At 41.6% G+C, this 18,952-nt stretch overlaps 1 protein-coding gene across 2 annotated transcripts in view; it reads right to left on the bottom strand.

Moving 5' to 3' along the window:
- LOC146565508 (cell adhesion molecule DSCAML1-like) overlaps positions 1-18,952 on the bottom strand; it is a 54,185-nt gene that overhangs the window by 22,706 nt on the left and 12,527 nt on the right. For both annotated transcript variants that reach the window (XM_085288650.1, XM_085288651.1), the window contains exons 3-5: positions 17,603-17,749; positions 1,135-1,281; positions 782-1,060 (exon numbers count right to left, since the gene is read on the bottom strand). In XM_085288650.1, the coding sequence (XP_085144776.1) occupies positions 782-1,060; positions 1,135-1,281; positions 17,603-17,749 (573 nt within the window). The remainder of the gene's footprint in view (positions 1-781; positions 1,061-1,134; positions 1,282-17,602; positions 17,750-18,952) is intronic.

The raw sequence follows: 18,952 nt of genomic DNA, 5'->3' as shown, positions 1-18,952 counted from the left end.
GCGAGTACAATCAGCAGTGGTGACTCAATCAGTTGGACGCACTCATTAAAAAAGCAGCTGGAGATATCGCTTCACATCTCTGTCCACTTGTGTGTGTGAGTGTGTCTGTGTGTCAGCAAGAACGCGTGTCTACATGTGTGTATGTGTGTGTGTGTGCACGCAAATGTCAGTGAGCAATAAGGCAGCTGGTGGTGTATGCTGGGGGGCATCACTGTGCCTCCCAACCCCCCCTACTCACCCTGTCAGAGTCACAGACTGTGCTGCCATGATGTGCCCACTGGCAAAGCCTACCGCCTCTCTATTCTCTCGCTCTATCTCGCCTCACTCCCTTTGTTTCTTTGTATACTTTACACACTTTAGCTCAGCCTTTCTTATTATCTCGTTATTACATTGTAGATAATGTCATTCCAGCACTGTCTGGGTGTCCGACTGCCCCCCGCATGACCCCTTGTCTTTATCTCTGTCTTCCTCACTCTTCTTCTTTTCTGATGGTAAATGGTGTTGGCAGCTGTGATATGGAATCAGCCTGAGCGAATTACCGCCCTGTCTTTCCTTTTGAGGTCTGATATGATGGGACATCCTACAGCTCACACATATGTTTGTAACAGACACACTTTAGCTTGGACTTACATGTGCGCCCCAAACCAAACACTTAAAGGTGCTTACAACTATGTCTGTCTGCAAGGCTGATTCACTGACAAGACAACGAGCCAGTCTGCCAGATATTTTGCAAATGTGTGTGAGCGTGTGTGCGTATCTGTGTGTAATGAGCCTCACACACCTATCACGTGAAGCTGTCCAGACACCTCCTTTGAGCCAAAACTGTTGGTGACCTCGCATGCATAGCTGCCGCTGTCTTCTTGCCTCAGGTCACTGATGGTCAGCCCTGTCAATCGCCGCGTCCAGCGGGCATCTGAGGGTAGTGGGCGACCATCTTTCAGCCAGCGCACAGTAGGGCTTGGGTATCCTCCCGCTATGCAGGGGAGCTCAATACTATGGCCTGCGTAGACCTCCCCTGCTTGGAAACTGTCCAGGATGGTGGGTGCAGACTCGTTGGGGTCTGGAATGCAGACATGGTGTTACATTTTTGTCAAGACAAAGAGAAAAAGGTAAGTTCACACACCAGTTACTCACCCATTACAGAGAGCCTGGCTCCATTGCTTTGCCGTGTCTCGCCACTGTATTTATGCTTGGTGATGCACCGGTATGTAGAGAGAGCATCCTCTTTTTGAACATCGGAGATGTAAAGAGCCCCAAAGGAGGTCAGCGAGAACCTGTTACCTGAGGAAGACACATTAACAAAAGATCAACATTAATCTTCTTAAAGGAGAAGTGACAACAGGCAAAACATCACTCCGAAGACCTTGTGTGTAAAAAACTTTTCACTCCCTCCTGTTCCCACACTTTCGTGATGATCACTCTCGTTCAAATACATAGTGCATACTGCAAAACCATATTGTTCTTAGAACAAACAGCTGCCTGAACAGTTGGCACTACCTGCCTAATAATGCTGCTTCCCAAAGCCTGGCACTCTTTCAAGACCTGGAGGACACCCAGCGGTCACTTACACCACCCACAGACAGAGGAGAGACAGATTTACTGTCTCCCTCCACACACAGCTTATAACTCTTGCACATCACACTAACTACCATCACAAAACTCGTTAAGTGTTCTTCCTTTTATGCATGATAAGAAAACAGGAAGGCCAAAGATCAAATGTGCCTCTGTGTCTTCTCTTTCTTAGCATTTGTTTTATGCTACTCAAAGAACAGTTATGTCAGCATTACAAAGTCTTCAAGCTGTGTATAGTGAAGGCAGACATCAGTTTGCAATGACTCCCTTTACCAAGATATTCTTGCGTAATTTATACAGAACATTGTTTCTTTGCATAAAGGTAAGCTATCTTACATTTCCTGATAAAGTCCACAAACCTCACATTAACGAAGCTGTACTATGTCCTCACAGCACAAATAATCTCATAGTTTACCTTAAGTGTGACAGTCATTACAATAAGATTTCTTTAGGTTTGTAAGCATTAATTATCAATTGTGCCTTTTAGCATCCAACCACGGGGCAACAACTGGACTGGCTGCTTTCACATTCACCAGCATCAATATTTAAACTACAGAGTCTGTGTTTATCAGGGTCTTTCAGAGGGTTGAGCAGGTATACGGAAGGTAGCAGTTATGCACTGTGAATGTGTTTGCATCGAATATACTGTATGACCCGGGAGGAGGCACAGGCTGCAATTTCACAGCAGCCTTTGTTTGCCCCCTTAGAATGAAGCCTTACAGGATAATGAGCACTTTAAGACTGCTACTCCCACAACACCGACGACTAGCCTGTCACAACACTCTGACATAGGCAGGGAGAGAGAAACAGAGAGAGAGAGAGTCAGCAGGATCTGTCAAAGCCATTCTTTCTGTCCCTGTCTGCAGCAGTGAACTGAATTCATCCCATCTGCAGCCTCTTAAACAACACTTATTACACAATACACATCACATTAGTCCTCTCACTATCCAGCCATCACAACTGAGTGGTTTGTTCATAGAATCAGTCTATCGTTGGTTGACTCACTTCATGTCTTTGTGTGAACCATCATCAGTCTCACCCTTTTCCTCTTGCTCTCTCGCTTTCTCGCTGTTTTCTTTTTTTTTTTGTTGCTCTGAGTTTCTAAGCAGAGTGGCAGACAGAGTAAAATATTAATTACTAAATCCGAAATCACTGTGCTCCCTCAGCTTTTATTCATGCTGACTTGACTAGACAATGAGAAACAGAACTGTACATCTTTCTCTCTCTCGCTCACACACACACACACACACACACACACACACACACACACACACACACACACACACACACACACTCTGCTTCAGGAGAATACGCAGAAATGCATGCATACTGTACAGGCATTCTGAATATAAAAACAGTACAGTAGTTTCTGTTGCAGGTTTTTTTTCCGTTGTGCCTCCTTCATGTTACACAGACCCTTACAGAGCTTGAAGATGATGGATTGGATTGGATTTGTCAGACTCAAAGCTATATTTTGTCTTTAGTTTCAACTCGTCCATGTATACTAAGCATAAAGGAAGTCAGAGCCATGCACATGTATGTATGTACTTAATTTGGAAGAAAGATGCAAAAACACAAGTGCAGCAGATAAAACTTAAGTTGGAAAACTGTTAACTCTTGAGATAAACCGCAAAAAAAAAGATTCTAAAGTCTGATTTAGACTTCTCTGTGAAATCTACGTCCTAACCTCCGACATCACCACAAACCCCTTTCTAACCCTTGCCATTCAAGCCTTTTCGGGCTGCGTCGAACCAACGTGTATTTACATTTCTCTGGAAGTGCATCTCAGGTTATGTGAAAGGTTGCAGCATAGCGTTTTGTAGGAGCTTCTGGTTTTGTTGTAAGTTACTGTGTAGATTTCCTGCTGAAGCATAATCCAGGGATAACCCAGCACTTACACAGCTTAAGATTTGCATTTTGAAATGTTTTATTACCTTAGCATTAGATTTTAAAACACTGATCAACAAAAAAAAAAGCAATATATAAATACCAGCCTGTTTAACATCTAACCAAAACGGCTGTAAAATTTTAAAAAAAGAAACAGAGCGAGGCACTTACAGATCCTCAGAAATGCTCTGAAAGAACCATTTAAAAGGTTAAATAATTTTGTATCATGTATAAATGATTCTTTAAAGAGTCCTTTCACCCGAGAAGAAGCGCTTTGAAAGAAGCTGCATGGCCTAGAGGATTGTGACATTGTTAGATCCTGTATGAGTTTGGTCACTCTCAATGAGATGCATTCACAGGCAAAAACAGGGTGATGCCCAGATGCAGATGAGGTCCAGAGGGGAACTATTTTTATCTCCTTCTGCAGCTACATGTACGGGAAAGGGATTTTTATTTCTGACAGAAAAAAACTGTATATAGTGTGGATAATTTAACGGTTTAATCAGGAGTGTACATTTTTTAGTTTTGATGAAATTTTTAAAATAACTAAATTGGATTTGCTCTTTTTCCCCTTTTTTTTATGTAAATGTTGGCACATAGAGATAAACTAAGGTTAAGTCTGCTATTCTAAGTCTATAAGAGAGCCCAGTTACTCATGAGCAAGGCACTGCAAAAGCCACCTGCTTTACCCAATCACTTAATGGTGTTTCACCAGGCAACTACTCTGTAGCGGTGTATACTCCAGCTGTATGCTCTGCAATGTTAAACAGGGCATTAGTAAAGTTAAAGTTCCTACCAAGCCTGTGATAAAGGTGTGCTTTCACTTTATTTTTTAAACCAACAAAATGCCGGCAGCCTCACAGTCACACAGACCAGAGCTGCTGCTCTGACAAATTCCAAAGAGAAGGAAGGAAAGGGGAATTAATAGAAGTGTAAATGTGTGAGAGAATAGGAAAAAATAAAAGCAAGAAATAGTCTATAAATAGGATGTAGCTCATGCGAGTCCAGCAGTGTGTATGTGTGCGCACCATGTGTGCGAGTTAGTAGCAGCCTCATTTTCTCACATGCAAATGAAGGCGTCGGCGCAAAGATAACGAGGCCCATATTTCCACCTCCTCAGTGGGGCCATTATTTATTGATGTTCTGCATCTTTCCCCCTCCCTCCCACTCTCACGCTTTCTTCATCCTCTCCCTGTTGCTAGGGTCTTCTCACTGGCATCCTGTTACGATTTTGGTGTACTTTCAGCAATTATTAAAGCACAGCGTGTTTACAATCATCAAGGACCAAATGTTGATACCCTAGGTGTTGTGTGAATGCAAAAATCGCAACGGCAAACTGGCTGTTGAAGTCGCTTAAATCAATAAAGAAAAGTAGGATCAGTTTGAAGTGGCTAAATATAGCTTTTCACATGCAAGTAGCTTTGTATCCAATCACAAATACTTTACAAAAACATACAACACAATGCACCGCGTTATAGCTTCCCGATTTCCTAAGCCTCAGTTGGAGGTTTGCTGGTTTCAGAAATCATTTAATCCAGTTCTGCACCTCAAAATCATGAAAATAACTAACAATTTGTCACCTCCTTTAACTAACTAATAAAATATTTGGAACTTCATTCATGAACAGTTTATTCAGCACTATTCCCAACAGGGAATCCGACCTACATGTTTAGAGGTGCAAATTTCCACAATATCCTATATTAAAGGCACCTAAGCAAGAATTTTCTTATGATACTAACCTGCTCAGATTTTCCAGTGTACATGACAAGAAGACAAAAAACAAAACAAAACACTGACAGGTCTGAGTAAAACACCTTTGCTCCCATGGGACTTCCAGTATGGACCCCATATCTAATGAGTTTGGAAAAGGCTAATGAGCTATCGAACTCTGATTCCTGTTTTCCTCCTGGTGGATCACTACAATCTGACCCCTGGATTCTTCATCTTACTCGACCCTGCTGATGGTCAAAGGCAGTAGATGCTTGTTTCTAAGGACTTTCCCAGTTAAATGAAGGTTACTGCGCATTATGACGAGTGTAAGGTAGCACACGGAGAAGGTCAAAGGTTTTAGATTCCTTCAAACAATCACAACATTACAGTGCATCTCTCTACACAGAGGCTTTCAAACAAAATTGGGACTGTCGTTTCTCTGCACATTTCACGTGTCACAACACTGATGTTTAATATCTACCTGAGGCTTTTAATGTAAATTGATTCATTGTAACAAGCTGTTGTAAAAATGCAGGAAAATTTGTGACTGAATGTATAATTTTTTTTAAATACTGTACAATACTTTTTAAAATCACAAGCATTAAACTATTAAACATTTTAATAATTTAATAATTGACCACAAAGTGTTGACAGTTTGTTATTCCGAAAGAATATCAGGAAGTCGGGGGATTGATTGATTAAATAAATAAGGACAAAAACTACACCTGAGACTTGAGCTCTGGTACTTTTACATCTCAAAAAAGTGAGTAAACCTAAGATGTAAAAATACATAAAAAAAATAAAGAAATAAAAAAGAATCATCATCAATCAAAGTTATTTTTTGAATAGTGAATTAAAGCTCAACTGAAAAAACCTAGTAAATCCAATCTGGATGCTACCTGAAACTAATCTGACTTTAAAAATAATTAGAATATATAAAACTATAAATAATAAACCTGACAGTGGGTTTATTTTGTAGCATAAACGATACAGATGCCATTTTTAACACTTTGTTAAAGATTGCATCTGCACTATTGAGCAGAATAAAGTGTAAAGTACAGAAAACCCAGAATGTAAAATGTCCCCATATGAAAACGTGGGGTCTCAGGAGGCACAGGGGTGAGGACATGCAGTTATATGTCAATGTAAGAAATTGTTAGTGTAGAATACAGTAGGGACATTGTAAAATAACAGTTTACTGCTAGTTAATATTCCTGTCAGTATCTATTAAGTATATGTATAGTACAGTATGCCACATTTTGCAGTGTATCTTTTACAGTTAAAACATAATTCTTCACAATACTTTCAAAGTATTTAATTACAGTGGAAAGAAATTAACCTTGATGACATTTTGATTGGAGATGGTAACAGAAGGGTTTGAGCTCCAGACCTACAAAAATGCATCTGCACCTGAGTGTCAAAGCTTTATTAGTCTTTTCTAATTGAAATTGATTTTATATCCTTTAACCTCCTAGGACCGGGCGCCCACATATGTGGGCATCACATTTTGGGTTGTCTAGACCAAAATACTAAATTTTGCTCTACAAGGGCCTGATATCCACTTACAAGGACATTGTACTGGCTCTCTTTTACCGAAATTTAAAACGAATATCCTCATATGTGGCTCTCATTTTTCTTAGAAACAAAAATCAGGTAAAAAAAAAAAAAGAACAATCTGGTGATTCCTTGTTTTTACATTCATCAGGTCCTAATATGCCCAAATATCAAAGAGAATTTAAAAATGCATGCCATGGAAGAGTTTGGGTTTTAGGAGGTTAAACACCAAAATGATTTTGAGCTGCTAAAAAAACAGCATTCTGAGTCTCACTTTAGAAAAACTGCATTCTGTATTTCTGCATTATACCTGTGCTCTTAACGGCAAGTTGCAGAGAAGATTTTGAAAGAAGGTGAGAAGACGGAGGAGGGGAGGAGGAGCAGATCAAAGACTTGTGACTGTCACAGAAAGAAGACAAAAGAAAAAAAAAGCACAACATATTCCGGAGATATTCTCTGCAGTGCTGGAATATGCTTGGTGCTCACAAATCCAGGCACACGAGGCCTGGATTTGTGTGTGTGTGGCACGTGCACACACAAAGAAACACCTACCGGGCTTAAAATAGGACAAAAACTATTAGCCTGCTGGCACAAAAAATAATAAACTACGTGTTAAAATTAGCACAGTGGATCCTGTGAATGGCAGTAAACCAGTTTTGCACTAGAGGAATGCTTTAAAGTGGAAGAGGGCCATCGATGAGTCATTGACTTGATTTTAATAACGAGAAAGAGAGGATAAGAAAAAGGGTAGAAGTAAAGGGCATGATGCTGGGTAAAGTAAGAAGGAGATAACAGCCCATGTCTGTATTCTCCACTCCTTTATGCAAAAAAGGGGGTGTTACATCTGTATTCAAAGCGGGAGCCCTCTCAACCCTCCCTCTGTTCTCTCCCTTTTCTATGCTGTGTACATTAAAAGCCCAAGTAGAAGCAGGTGTCAACCATTTAAATATATACACTGTCCTGGCTTTTATTCTGCTGCACACTTACTTAACATCTATGAATGGCACCCTCTTAACTCCTTTTAATTCATATTCAAAGCAGGTTTTATTGGCACAACTGAGGTGTAAAAACGAATTGTGCGACTGGAGCCACTGCATCTCCTTAATGCGAGAGACTTTGTTAACAACACACAGAGCATGAGTCAATGTGCGAGATAGGACTAAAGCCACATGAACAATATCTGTGTGTCAGCATTCGATTCTCTCTTTCTCTCTCACTCGCTTCTTTGTCACTCGCTCATTTTCTGGAAAGGAGTCGAGATTGCAGGGCATTGAGGGAGCCGCGGTTCTGTCATGTTTTCATTAAAAAGCCACGCTTCACTGTCTAATCCTAACTGCTCTCCTCTTTCCTAACCAATTGTGACTGCTTACCTCATCTTTCAATCATGTTTTCCCTGCCCTGCCCCTTGCCGCTGCGTGATGTTGTACACCAACTCACCGTGAGGGTAACGAATGACATAAAGTTGGGGGGACAGAAGTGAGGAAGAGGCAAACATGGAGGCTAAGAAGAGGCAGGGAAACAGAGGGATGAGGTAGAAAAGAAAGCAGAGTCCAGTTTTCCACCATGATGGGACCACGTCTCTTCTGCTCCACTGACTGCTCTGTCCCAATTTGCCCTGTGTGACTTTAAACAGTAAACACTGGGGGAGGGGATGAAGTGTGTGTGTGTGTGTGGGTTTGTGGGGGGGTATCGAGAGACTGAATGGACCGTCGGGGACAGACATGAAACCAATTGTATGCAAAAGACATTGTTTGCATAGATATACCTCGACAGAACGCTGCAGAGGTGCCATGTTACCCCCCATAAAGCCGTCCCTAACCAGACAGGGCGACAATGCAGCGTAAAGCTAAATGGACCATCTCAGATAGAGAAAATTAAGCATCAGTGGAAGCATCAGAGGAAACGAGGGATGCAGGGGAAAGAGAGTGGGCGGATAGGAGAGAAATGGGGAGAGATGTAGAAATAGGACTCCATTATTCATGACGTGTGTTTCATGTGCTTGGTGACATCTGGGACAGCAGTGATAATGAGAGTCCCGGGAGACAGAAACCACACACACACACACACACACACATGTATCCCAATGCATGGCATCGTAGAGACACGTGCCACTATTGTCCAAACACCTTCTCTTTACTGGATGTCCCATTAATTCCTATTGAACAGCTAATTTTCTGTGCACTAAAGCTTAAACACTGAAGTAACTTTGGTCTTCAAAAAATGCACCTCAGTATAAAAGTAAACATCCGGCAATGAAAAGCTTTCCACTCCTCCACCTTGTTTTCATTTAGTTGCAGATAAGAGACGATGTTGGATTTATGGTGTGTGTCTGCCATCATATGTGTGTGTGTGTGTGTGAGACAGAGAGAGAGATGAGATGAGATGTAGTGTACTCCAGCTTAGCCCCATGGCCTGGGGCAGTGAGCTGCATTAGCAGCACTGAGTGAGCTGCCTGGTCCCTCCCTATTAGAGTGCTGGTGGCAGAGGAGTGTCACTGCCCAGTATGAGGGAGAGAGAGGGAGAGAGAAAGGAGGTGGGGGGGGGGGGGGGGGGGGCATGACTGATATAACCAAAGTATCAAATATCCTGAGTTTCATCATCGTTACTGCAATTAAAGAATGGAGATCACCATCTGAGAGGTGGAAGTCACAGATTAAAGAACCACTGACTTGGTTATTCTGTCAGCATAAAAGATTCAGTTTTTAAAGTTTAGTTCTGAAACAGTGTAAGCAACCTTCTTTGTGACCTTCTTTGTGACTGTAATATGTAAAAATTATCTGTAGGTGAAACTGAACCGAAAAGAAAATGTCTAGCGTACAGTATAGCTACAGTTACATTACAGCACGAGCAAATGCTGAATGTGAATTCTATGATGCACTTTCTCCTTGAGTCTGCATCGAATGCTCAAGAGTCCAAAGGCTGTCAGTCTGAATTTGTAACCCTATGACAGAGTCCAGCTTCACAGTAACGCTACACAAGACAAATGTGTACACACAATAGAAGTACACTCACTCTTCTGCTGTCAGTCTTCATAGTTAGCATTTCAAATTAGCTCAAAATAGCTAGAACAGCCTGTTACTGCATATATCTGCCAAGGTGTGAAGATATGAAATTTCTCCCCCCACACCGTGCATGGATTAGTCCGTGCGTCCAGAAAGATATACAGATCTGGACAACGCTGTGATGCTATATATAGAAATAATAAGGAATTTTCTCAAAATTTCCTGGATCCAGATGCAGACACAGGCACTAAATCACCTACTTGGACTCATAAACCTGATTATGCTTCTTGTTCTTTGTTTTACACCACTTGTCTTCCTCTTCTTGCGACATACCTCCTAAATTCATAAGTGCATACTGCACTATATAGATAGATAGATAAGATAGATGCATATCTCTCTCTCTCTCTGTCTCTGTCTCTCTCTCTCTCTCTCTCTCTCTCTATATATATATATATATATATATATATATATGTGTGTGTGTGTGTGTGTGTGTGTGTGTGTGTGTGTGTGTGTGTGTGTATTCAATGTATGAATTTCCCCTGCAGCATAAAACATTGCATCTCATTGTCACTTTTTGCTGGATACCAAGCCTTTTACCAACACAATGCTCTGGAAAATGAGGGCTGCTATTTGTTTCTTCCCCATAGTATGTATATGCTCAGTTATTGACTGATGTCTTAACAGAGTTTCACTTTATAGTGATCAAACCACTCACCTACTGCAAAAATAATGAATTATTGAACATTTCCTATGTGCATACTAATCTATAAGCAACAAGCCACCTCTTCCTCAGACAGGCGTTTCTGTCACATAAAGACCTCAGAGGAGCTTTTCACTATGACCCACGCTATAATCAGTCGGGGTCTGTGATGTTGATCTGGCCTTTGTGCGTGTTTGGATAGCTAATAGTGAAGCGGATCAATAGGTCTGATTGAGAGGTCATGTAGGAACATGGCACTTTGATGACCACCGGGGATCCCATCCAGTCCCTCATCATGCCTCCTCATGAGACTGTGAATGATAAACCACATTCACAGAAACATGAGGAAAAGAACCTCTCACTCACACAGAGAGACTCACAAAAGTAGAAAATTGATACCAGAATTTTGAGCGTATGTAAACATATATTTTTACTACAATCCCACACATCAAATATGATAACATTTCAGGAGAAAACAGTGGGGCAACACTGTAAAGCTATAAGTTTTTGCGTTGTAGAAAGCCAGGATTAGAGAACAAATCACTGCCTTTAATAATGAAAGCAACACAGAAATGAAGAAAGAAAGGGACACGAAACTTCTAGTCTCTGCTGTGAGTGGTTGTGAAAATAAGCATTTCCTTAAATACGATTTCTTAGTAGATCCTGCTGTAATCTCCTCGCTCTAATCCTGCTTTCGCCTGCCTAAACAAAAGCGTGGAAGGAAGTAGGAAAAAAGGGGTAAAACCTCTTTGCTTCCAATCCTATTTCTTAACCCAATCCACGCCACATAAACCCTGCAACTCTTTTACTCTAAGCCTTGACACAAGCCTTCCTGCTTTCACTTTCCTTAATGACTGTGGATGTGGACGGAAATGCAGATTAACAGCTATCTCTTACAACGCCACTGGGGACCCGTTCTTTGCCTTGATATCACAAAAAGTGTCAATAATAATGCAACGATAATAATACTGACTGATTGGAATGATTGCTCAGGATTGTGGATATGACCTGAAATCAATGAAGATAAACTACTTTTATTGATCTGCTTTCCTTCTCATATTAGCTTTTTGTCTTCAGTTATAATGCGACAACTTTAGTAACTAAGCTACTAAGATTCTGTTTAGATGCCATTATTTGCTACTGCGCATCCATTTATATTTACTGAAAATTAAAAGTTTACAATTTTGGTATTTTGATTCTCCCACTATATCAACTACATTTGACCGATATGTCTCCATAATTCAATTACAATGTAAGTTAAAAGCTGATTTCTGCATTTTAAAAGAAGTCACACTTGTTGAAAAGTTCAAAACAGTAAGATTTGGCCTGGTTGGCGTTGTTTCATTTTCTTGGTTTGCTCTATGTGACTTTTCACAAAAAATTTATTTTCATCACAAAAAAAAAAAGAAAGCCAAAGGAGCAAAATAATCTTGGTAATTTGTCAATGAAGAAGAAACTTCCTAAACTCTCGCTTCCTCTCTCCCTCAGTTTCTATACTCTCACAGCCTGGCTTGAAGGGTTACATAGTGGCCAGGTTTCTGTCAGACTGATGTGCTCGCAGGGGCTTTCCTATCATTCCCTCTTACTCTGAGTGACACTGATACACTGATGCACTGTAAACATAAACATGCTGCATGTGTGTGTCTATAGCTGTGTGTGAGCCTGTGTGTTTTTGATGGAGACAAGGAGGCGAAAAAGCAAACGAGAGCGAGGGCCGAAGCGTCAGAGTGTGTGCATTTCTGCGTTAAGTGCACGTGAGCAGGCGAGTGTAATAGTGTGTAAATACTCAATAACAGCCGACACTTGTCAGCCCTCTGCTCTGTACACACAAAGCCTGTGGTTGGGCCATTGTTGAACTCCGCCTCTCCATGCCATCCCTCCAACCCCCCCCCCCCCCCCCCCATCCCCTCCCAAATGGGCTTCTCAAGCAGAGATAATTATGTCTATTGTGCCCCTTGCAGCACGCGCTCACACTCACGCACACACACACACATACACATTCACTGGTTTGTGCTAATTAACACACCCACCCACGTGTCTGCTCAACCTAACTGAGTAAAAGATGGCTGCCAGCAACCCATCTGTTCCTGTCCGGCTCTCAGTCGCTCTCAGCACACTGGGGCAAATATGAGAGGGGCAAAAATATCTACAGAAAGTGAAAGACCAACTGACAGAGGTGAACAAACCACAAACAAGTGAAAAGACATACATTTCAACCCTGTCATGTTGATTATTATGTCTCGGGAAGACAGTTTTTCCAGCACCTCATTGCTGAGTTTTGGTCATACTGCCACACGTTTGCAGGTGTATGCTCATGGTGGAGGCTTCATCTGCATGATTTAGTCCCCCATTAACCCTTCCCTATTGCCTGCTGTGTACCACATGGGACAGAGGCAGGGGTAGATGAGGGAGAGGTGAGAGAGGGATGATGTGACACCCAAGGGTTTGTGGGGGTTATGTTCCAAGAGCCCCGGGGATGCCACGTATTCCCCATCCTCCTCTATCACACAACGTCCTGATGTACTCAGACGGCCCGAGCACAACAACAGGCGAGAAGTCACAAAGCAGCGCAAACCACAGCCTTAATGTATCCCAAGTTAATGTTTAATGAGTACGCCATATTCAGGCTGGTACATGCAAAATCTGAAAATGGCTTTATTGTGTTACTTTTGAAGGGCGCGTGTGTCTGTGTGTGCAGAGAGGCTTGTTCAGTTGTACTTACTAGAAGCAAGTGTGTGTGTCAAAGTGTGTTTACAAGCGTCTGCCGTGTCCCAGACAAGTGTATCCATTAATGTATTCCTGCTCTGAGTACACAAGCACAGATTTACAGACATGGTGTCCTAACACACTGCTGCTCTCCATGACGTCCCTCTGCCTTTGTCACCTCTCTCCTGCACCTGTGTGAAGCCTTATGACACTAACTTTCTAATTACACAGAGGGAAAACTGTATAACCATCTATACACATACAACAGTATTGTTATATAATGGTACTCCCTATGTGTGTGTTTATTTTATTTTTTTTCACCGTTTTGTATACTTAGTTTTTTATTTTTCCTTTTGTCCTACAGAAATTATAACAAGCATATTTCAGAGAAAAAATACAATTAATTGATCTGTTTTATAAATAATCTGCATATTAATTGACAAAGTGGACTGGAGTGTGCTTGTCAGCATCATCAGACTCCCATGTGTATTTGAATCACCTACAAACCAGTCAATTCAGCTGCAATGTTTTAGCTGTTTGCGTAGCTGTATATGTGTGTGTGTGTGTGTGTGTGTGTGTGTGTGTGTGTGTGTAGCTGTGTACTATTGAGTCTATGTAACCTCCTGGTGTCCAGCACCCGAGGGGGCCAAAGATTGATTTGTAATGTAGCCTGTAAGTGACCTCGCCACCTGGTGACTCCTGTTAGAATCCAATTTTACATTAGCGCCTGATACTGATCACACTGACAGGTTATGACAGGTTACAGTACAAAATGTGCCTGACTTATGATATACTGCGGCTATTTTGTTAAAATATGAGAGGGGGTAGAACAAGATGAGAGTTTGGAGTGTGACTGAATGAGAGCAGAAAATATTGCTCTGTGTAGGACAGGAGTTTATTAATCTGGTTTTCTAATCTTATATATACACTGTAATTCTATTTTGTGCTTTTCAGCCTGAGGTTTTAAGGAAATGTTTATCAAATTGCTGTGCAAATACATAAACAAGACCAAACAGTGTAGCAGGTGGATTAGATGGGGCATGGTTGGGCATCTTCTGTGGACCACCATGTGGCTACAACCATCTGCTGGTCCAGTCTCTATTCATCGGACCCACTCATTAGCTTTCTGCTGATTAGACCGACGGCCTCGATCGGCAAGCTGAACCCTCTCTGTGTCCCACTGTTGTCTTTATTCCCGTCCACAAACCCTCCATCTCTCTGTCTCTGCTCCAGCTCGCCTCCTTCAGATCACTACTCAGATTAGCAGACCTCAATTGTCTCACGAGGGTCACAAACACGCGTGGGCACACACACAGACACGCACGCACACAAAGCTTAACTACAAGGATAGTACGGGACGGGGAAGCGAGAGGGAAATAGGTCAGTCTGCCTGCACCCCTCCCCTCTTAACCACCCCCCCTGTCCTGGCTGGATGGGAAAGTGGGACAGGCAAGGGGACAAACACACACACACACACACATACATAATCATGCACATATATAATCACACACACACACACACACACACACAAAATGCTCCAGAAGGGAAACGTGTGTTTGACAAAATAGAACCTGTTGTGGTTCAAAGGGCATGGCTGCGTTGTGTTATGTCATCAACTCAACCTTCACACCAATATGTGACTGTGCTACTGATCAGAGTCTACACATAGCAATGCCTCCGTGCAAAAGCACAGATATGAAGTGCAGATAAACTACTTAAACTCTTTTTTAATTCAATGTAGGGCTGTCATGATATCAGATTTGCACATCACAGCAACACTGTTGCCATATATATAAAAAAACCAAAACATGCTATCAGTCAGATTCGTCTATGACTTGGTTCAGTTTGTGTTGTCTGATCCACTAATGTAAAGAAAACAGGCCTGTCTATTCATGTATGTACTCATACTGTGCTTTTGTTTTGAGATAGGGACAAATGACGAGGAGGAGGTACAGGAAGGAACTGTGATCAGATTCATTGATGGTTCGGTGGTGCCACAAATGTTGCTTCGAAGGTGGGGAACATCAGTGAATCACTACGCCTAAAATACCTCAATTTATATTTAAAAAAGATAAAGTCATAAATATGCACTGAGCTATCAGCTGAAATGCATTTCTGAAAATAAGAAAAAGCAAAAGTTTTTCATTTTCTTTTGTGACAGTTAGCCAAAGCCCACCAGATGACAATACATAGGACTGAATGATTGAATGCTTTGACTTGGTGCTTGCAGACCATTTCCATCAGACAATGGCCTCTCTCATCAGTAACAGATAACAGAGTATTTGCTCTCAGAGATACATTTAAGTGGGTCTGATCAGAATAAAGATTAGTACTAATCAAATGTTTGAATATTATTTGTTGACAGTCGTATTATTGTGTTAAGTGGCAAAACCTACAGGATTTTTATCTGTCCCCTGCTTCTCATTACCCTAAATTGTAACAAGCAGAAAAGGAAAATGGTGCAATGAATGAGTCTGACTATGTGTGTCTTTGCACAGTGGCTTTATTTCCTCAAATTTCACCATCATCTCCTGCTGTGACAGGTAGTCACCTACTCACGTGCACATCGGGAGCTTTCCATCATAAAATCTATTTTAACTTTCACATCTTCATTAGATGTATCCAGACAGTCCTTTCCTGGCCAATCAGGGAAAAAGCATCACTCTGTAGTGTTTGAAATGATCTAGTGAGGAGTAGGAGATCAGTATGAATACACTGGACTGTTTATATAACCACATGTATCAGCTGTATATGGACATTTACTGTATGTGTCCATGAGTATGTTTGCATATTGTGCACCCATGTGAGAGTGCAATAACAATATTCAGATTATGAGCTGTTGTGCAGACTATGTTGATTGGCTGTGAGGATGACGAGGTCACTTTGCTGATTGGAGGGTCAAGGTTGAATGCAACCACGCTGCCAGTGTTTGCCCTGTTTGTGTGTGCTGCTGTTGTAGTGAAATGAATGCTGAGTTCAGTGAGCAGCTCATCATGTTCAGCATCTGATCCTCACACTCACTGCTCATCAACTGACCTATATACCCCTAATTACACACTGGAGCCTCATGACAGTACAGAAACACCCCATACATAGAAATCACAAATATAGACACAGAGGGCTGGCATACCCAAAGCAGATCTACTATATTTATGTTCAGGAATCATCAGAAGTCACATGTAAACCAAGCGTGACGTCAACAACTCATAATTTTAAGAGCCGAACTGAGGAAAGGGAAAGAGAGCACAAATATGAAAGCATACGAGTAGAACATTTATGTCTGGCTGGCTGATATGTGTATAATATGAGCATTCATGAGAATTTTCATGAATTTAGCTAAGTAAAAAGCAGTAAAGTATTTTTCCCTACACACTTTAAGTGTTAATAGTGAATGCCAAAATAAAAGTATGGCAAGAAATACAAAAAGTGGGTGATTTGGTCACAGCCCTGAAAAATGTGGCCCATTAAAGCAGTCACATTGGTAACTGAGGACAAAAAAATAACTCTAAATACACAAAAATGCTTCAGTATTATAAAAAAATACTGTACCCTGAAATGTCTGAAAATGACAAATTACTGCAACCTTGGTGCATGTACATGTGTGACACAGAGTCTGTGTGCTTTGCATACATATAATATAAAACGCCATCTGCCAGGACCTGAGGCCGTTCTTGCCCTACTACCCTCCTTGCTACTCTTCCTTTGGTTTGCTCTTCTTTTCCATCTCTCCTCCCTCTGCCCTTTATTGTTATTGCAAGGGGTTTTACATGCAGAAAATAATTAGGCCCACATCTCAAACAAAATCATGAGAAAAATGTACCTACAAAAAAAGCTGGAAAAACACATAAAGACAGATCTCAACATTTATCTTTTCTCGCACACACACACACGCTCACATACACTAATGAGGTTAATGAAGATGAATGCAGGGGCACAGTCCTATTGACATCCTGTATCTCTAATTGTGGCCCTGTTCTTCAAGGACATAGTGGCAAGACAAGCAGGGAGTGGACCAAAATAGATCTGATGAGGAGAAAGTGTGGAACGTGGAAAGAGATGTCTGTCTTTCATTTTCTTTGGTGTCAAACACAATTAAAGGCACTAGTTGACATTAGCTTGAGATAATTAAATGTGATGTGGAAAGCAGGGCTAGCAGAGTTGGAAAGATGGAACCGTCCAAAGAAAGAAGGTGGCAGACGAAAGAGGGTGAGGGTGGAGATATGTTCAGGAAGGAAGGAGAAGGAGGAGGAGGAGGACCGGATCAGTGATCCAGAACAGTGAACAGACAGAAGACACGAGTTAAGAATTCGGTCAAACACAGAGCACAGTGGCACATCAACCGCTCTCACACACAAACAGAGACACAGACATAAAGACACACACACACACATAAAGACAACCCTGAATCCAACAGTCAACAATCAATGTGCCTTCACCATCTCGCTCCAAATTCACTCACTTAATGTCCTACCTGGGACAATGGAAACAGTGTCTCTCTCCCAGGATACAACACTGACGTACTCCTGCACAGCAGCGGGGATGAGGCACTTGAACACAGCTACGTTGCCCCGCATTGAGCGTTGGTCCGCCACCCGCACAGTGTAGGGCTCCCTGAAAACTACACAAACACAAACACAATATTACATACAACACACTGCATGTAGAAAGGATTCAATCTTTTAAATGGGGTTTTCTACCAAGGAATAAAGACTTCCCTATTTTTTTATGAACATTAAAAGAGATGAATTTGAAAGATGATGATTATCTACATAAAATATCCCAGAAGTGTTCCATTTAGAAGATGCGTCGAGAGAGTGTGAGCGCCATCAACATGGTCCTATTACCCCTCTTGCCAAGGCAAAAACAACAATCAGCTCCGTGTTTACATCATCAAAAACAACACATTAACACTCCAGAGCAAAACGCCCTTTCATCAATTACCACAGCACTCCGCATGTATTCACTGGAAATTACTGAACTACTCCTGTCTATTGTTTGAACTCTTCTAATCCTGCCTCTGCTTTTGGCACAAATGGCACAAGCCACCATTAGGCAGGATAATCATGGAAATCATTTTCTAGCTCGGGGATGACATCATAATAAAACACTGATGTTTTTGCTCAGAACTTCCCAAGTATACAACAGACTGAGCTGCACTGAAGGGTTAATGGTGCTTTGGTTTATTCAGGTTCATGCAATATTTTACACTCTGTTGAATGAGCAGGAGCTCATTAGCGAAATCACATGAAAGCTAGCACGTATCTGAAGGTTGCTAAGAAACTGGTTCGGAATCCCTTTCCTGGTAACAGACATGATGACAGCATGCATACATTCCTGCCGCAAGAAGAAAACACTTGCCAAAATTTACATCTTCTTTAAATAAATAAATAAAATAAACCCGTTCTGTTGAGTTCTTTTGAAACAGTATAATGAAACCCTTCTGTTGTGAATTTCTTTACACTTTGCTGTAAGCCACGAGGCAGTAGCACTGAATTCAATTTGACTCCTGTCAATAGCTGCTCAGTGGCAGTGCAAGCGCAAAACTGTGGCCATAAAATCCCAAACAAAACACCCACATCCTGTCTGACTGTATAACCTGTGCACCAAGGCTTGACTGAAGCCGTTTGCTGCAGGATGTTTGGTTCATGCTAATCCCTCGGCTCCTGAGGCCTGGCTTTTGGGTCATGTGGGAATGAAGGCAGCAAGCGGCTGGCATACAGCTCAGGGTCCTGGCTCAAATCCTCAACTTGGCACTAGTATTAGTATTAGAATGAATATGAGTATTAGTTTAGGTTGGTGTTGGGAGGCAGAATATGAAAAC

This window comes from Mchenga conophoros, linkage group LG10 (assembly GCF_057382185.1).
Source record: "Mchenga conophoros isolate Kocher_MC1m ecotype Shallow Benthic linkage group LG10, M_conophoros_male_GT1.1, whole genome shotgun sequence".
In the NCBI taxonomy this organism is placed as follows: domain Eukaryota; kingdom Metazoa; phylum Chordata; class Actinopteri; order Cichliformes; family Cichlidae; genus Mchenga; species Mchenga conophoros.
This window is presented reverse-complemented; position numbering and strand designations above follow the sequence as displayed.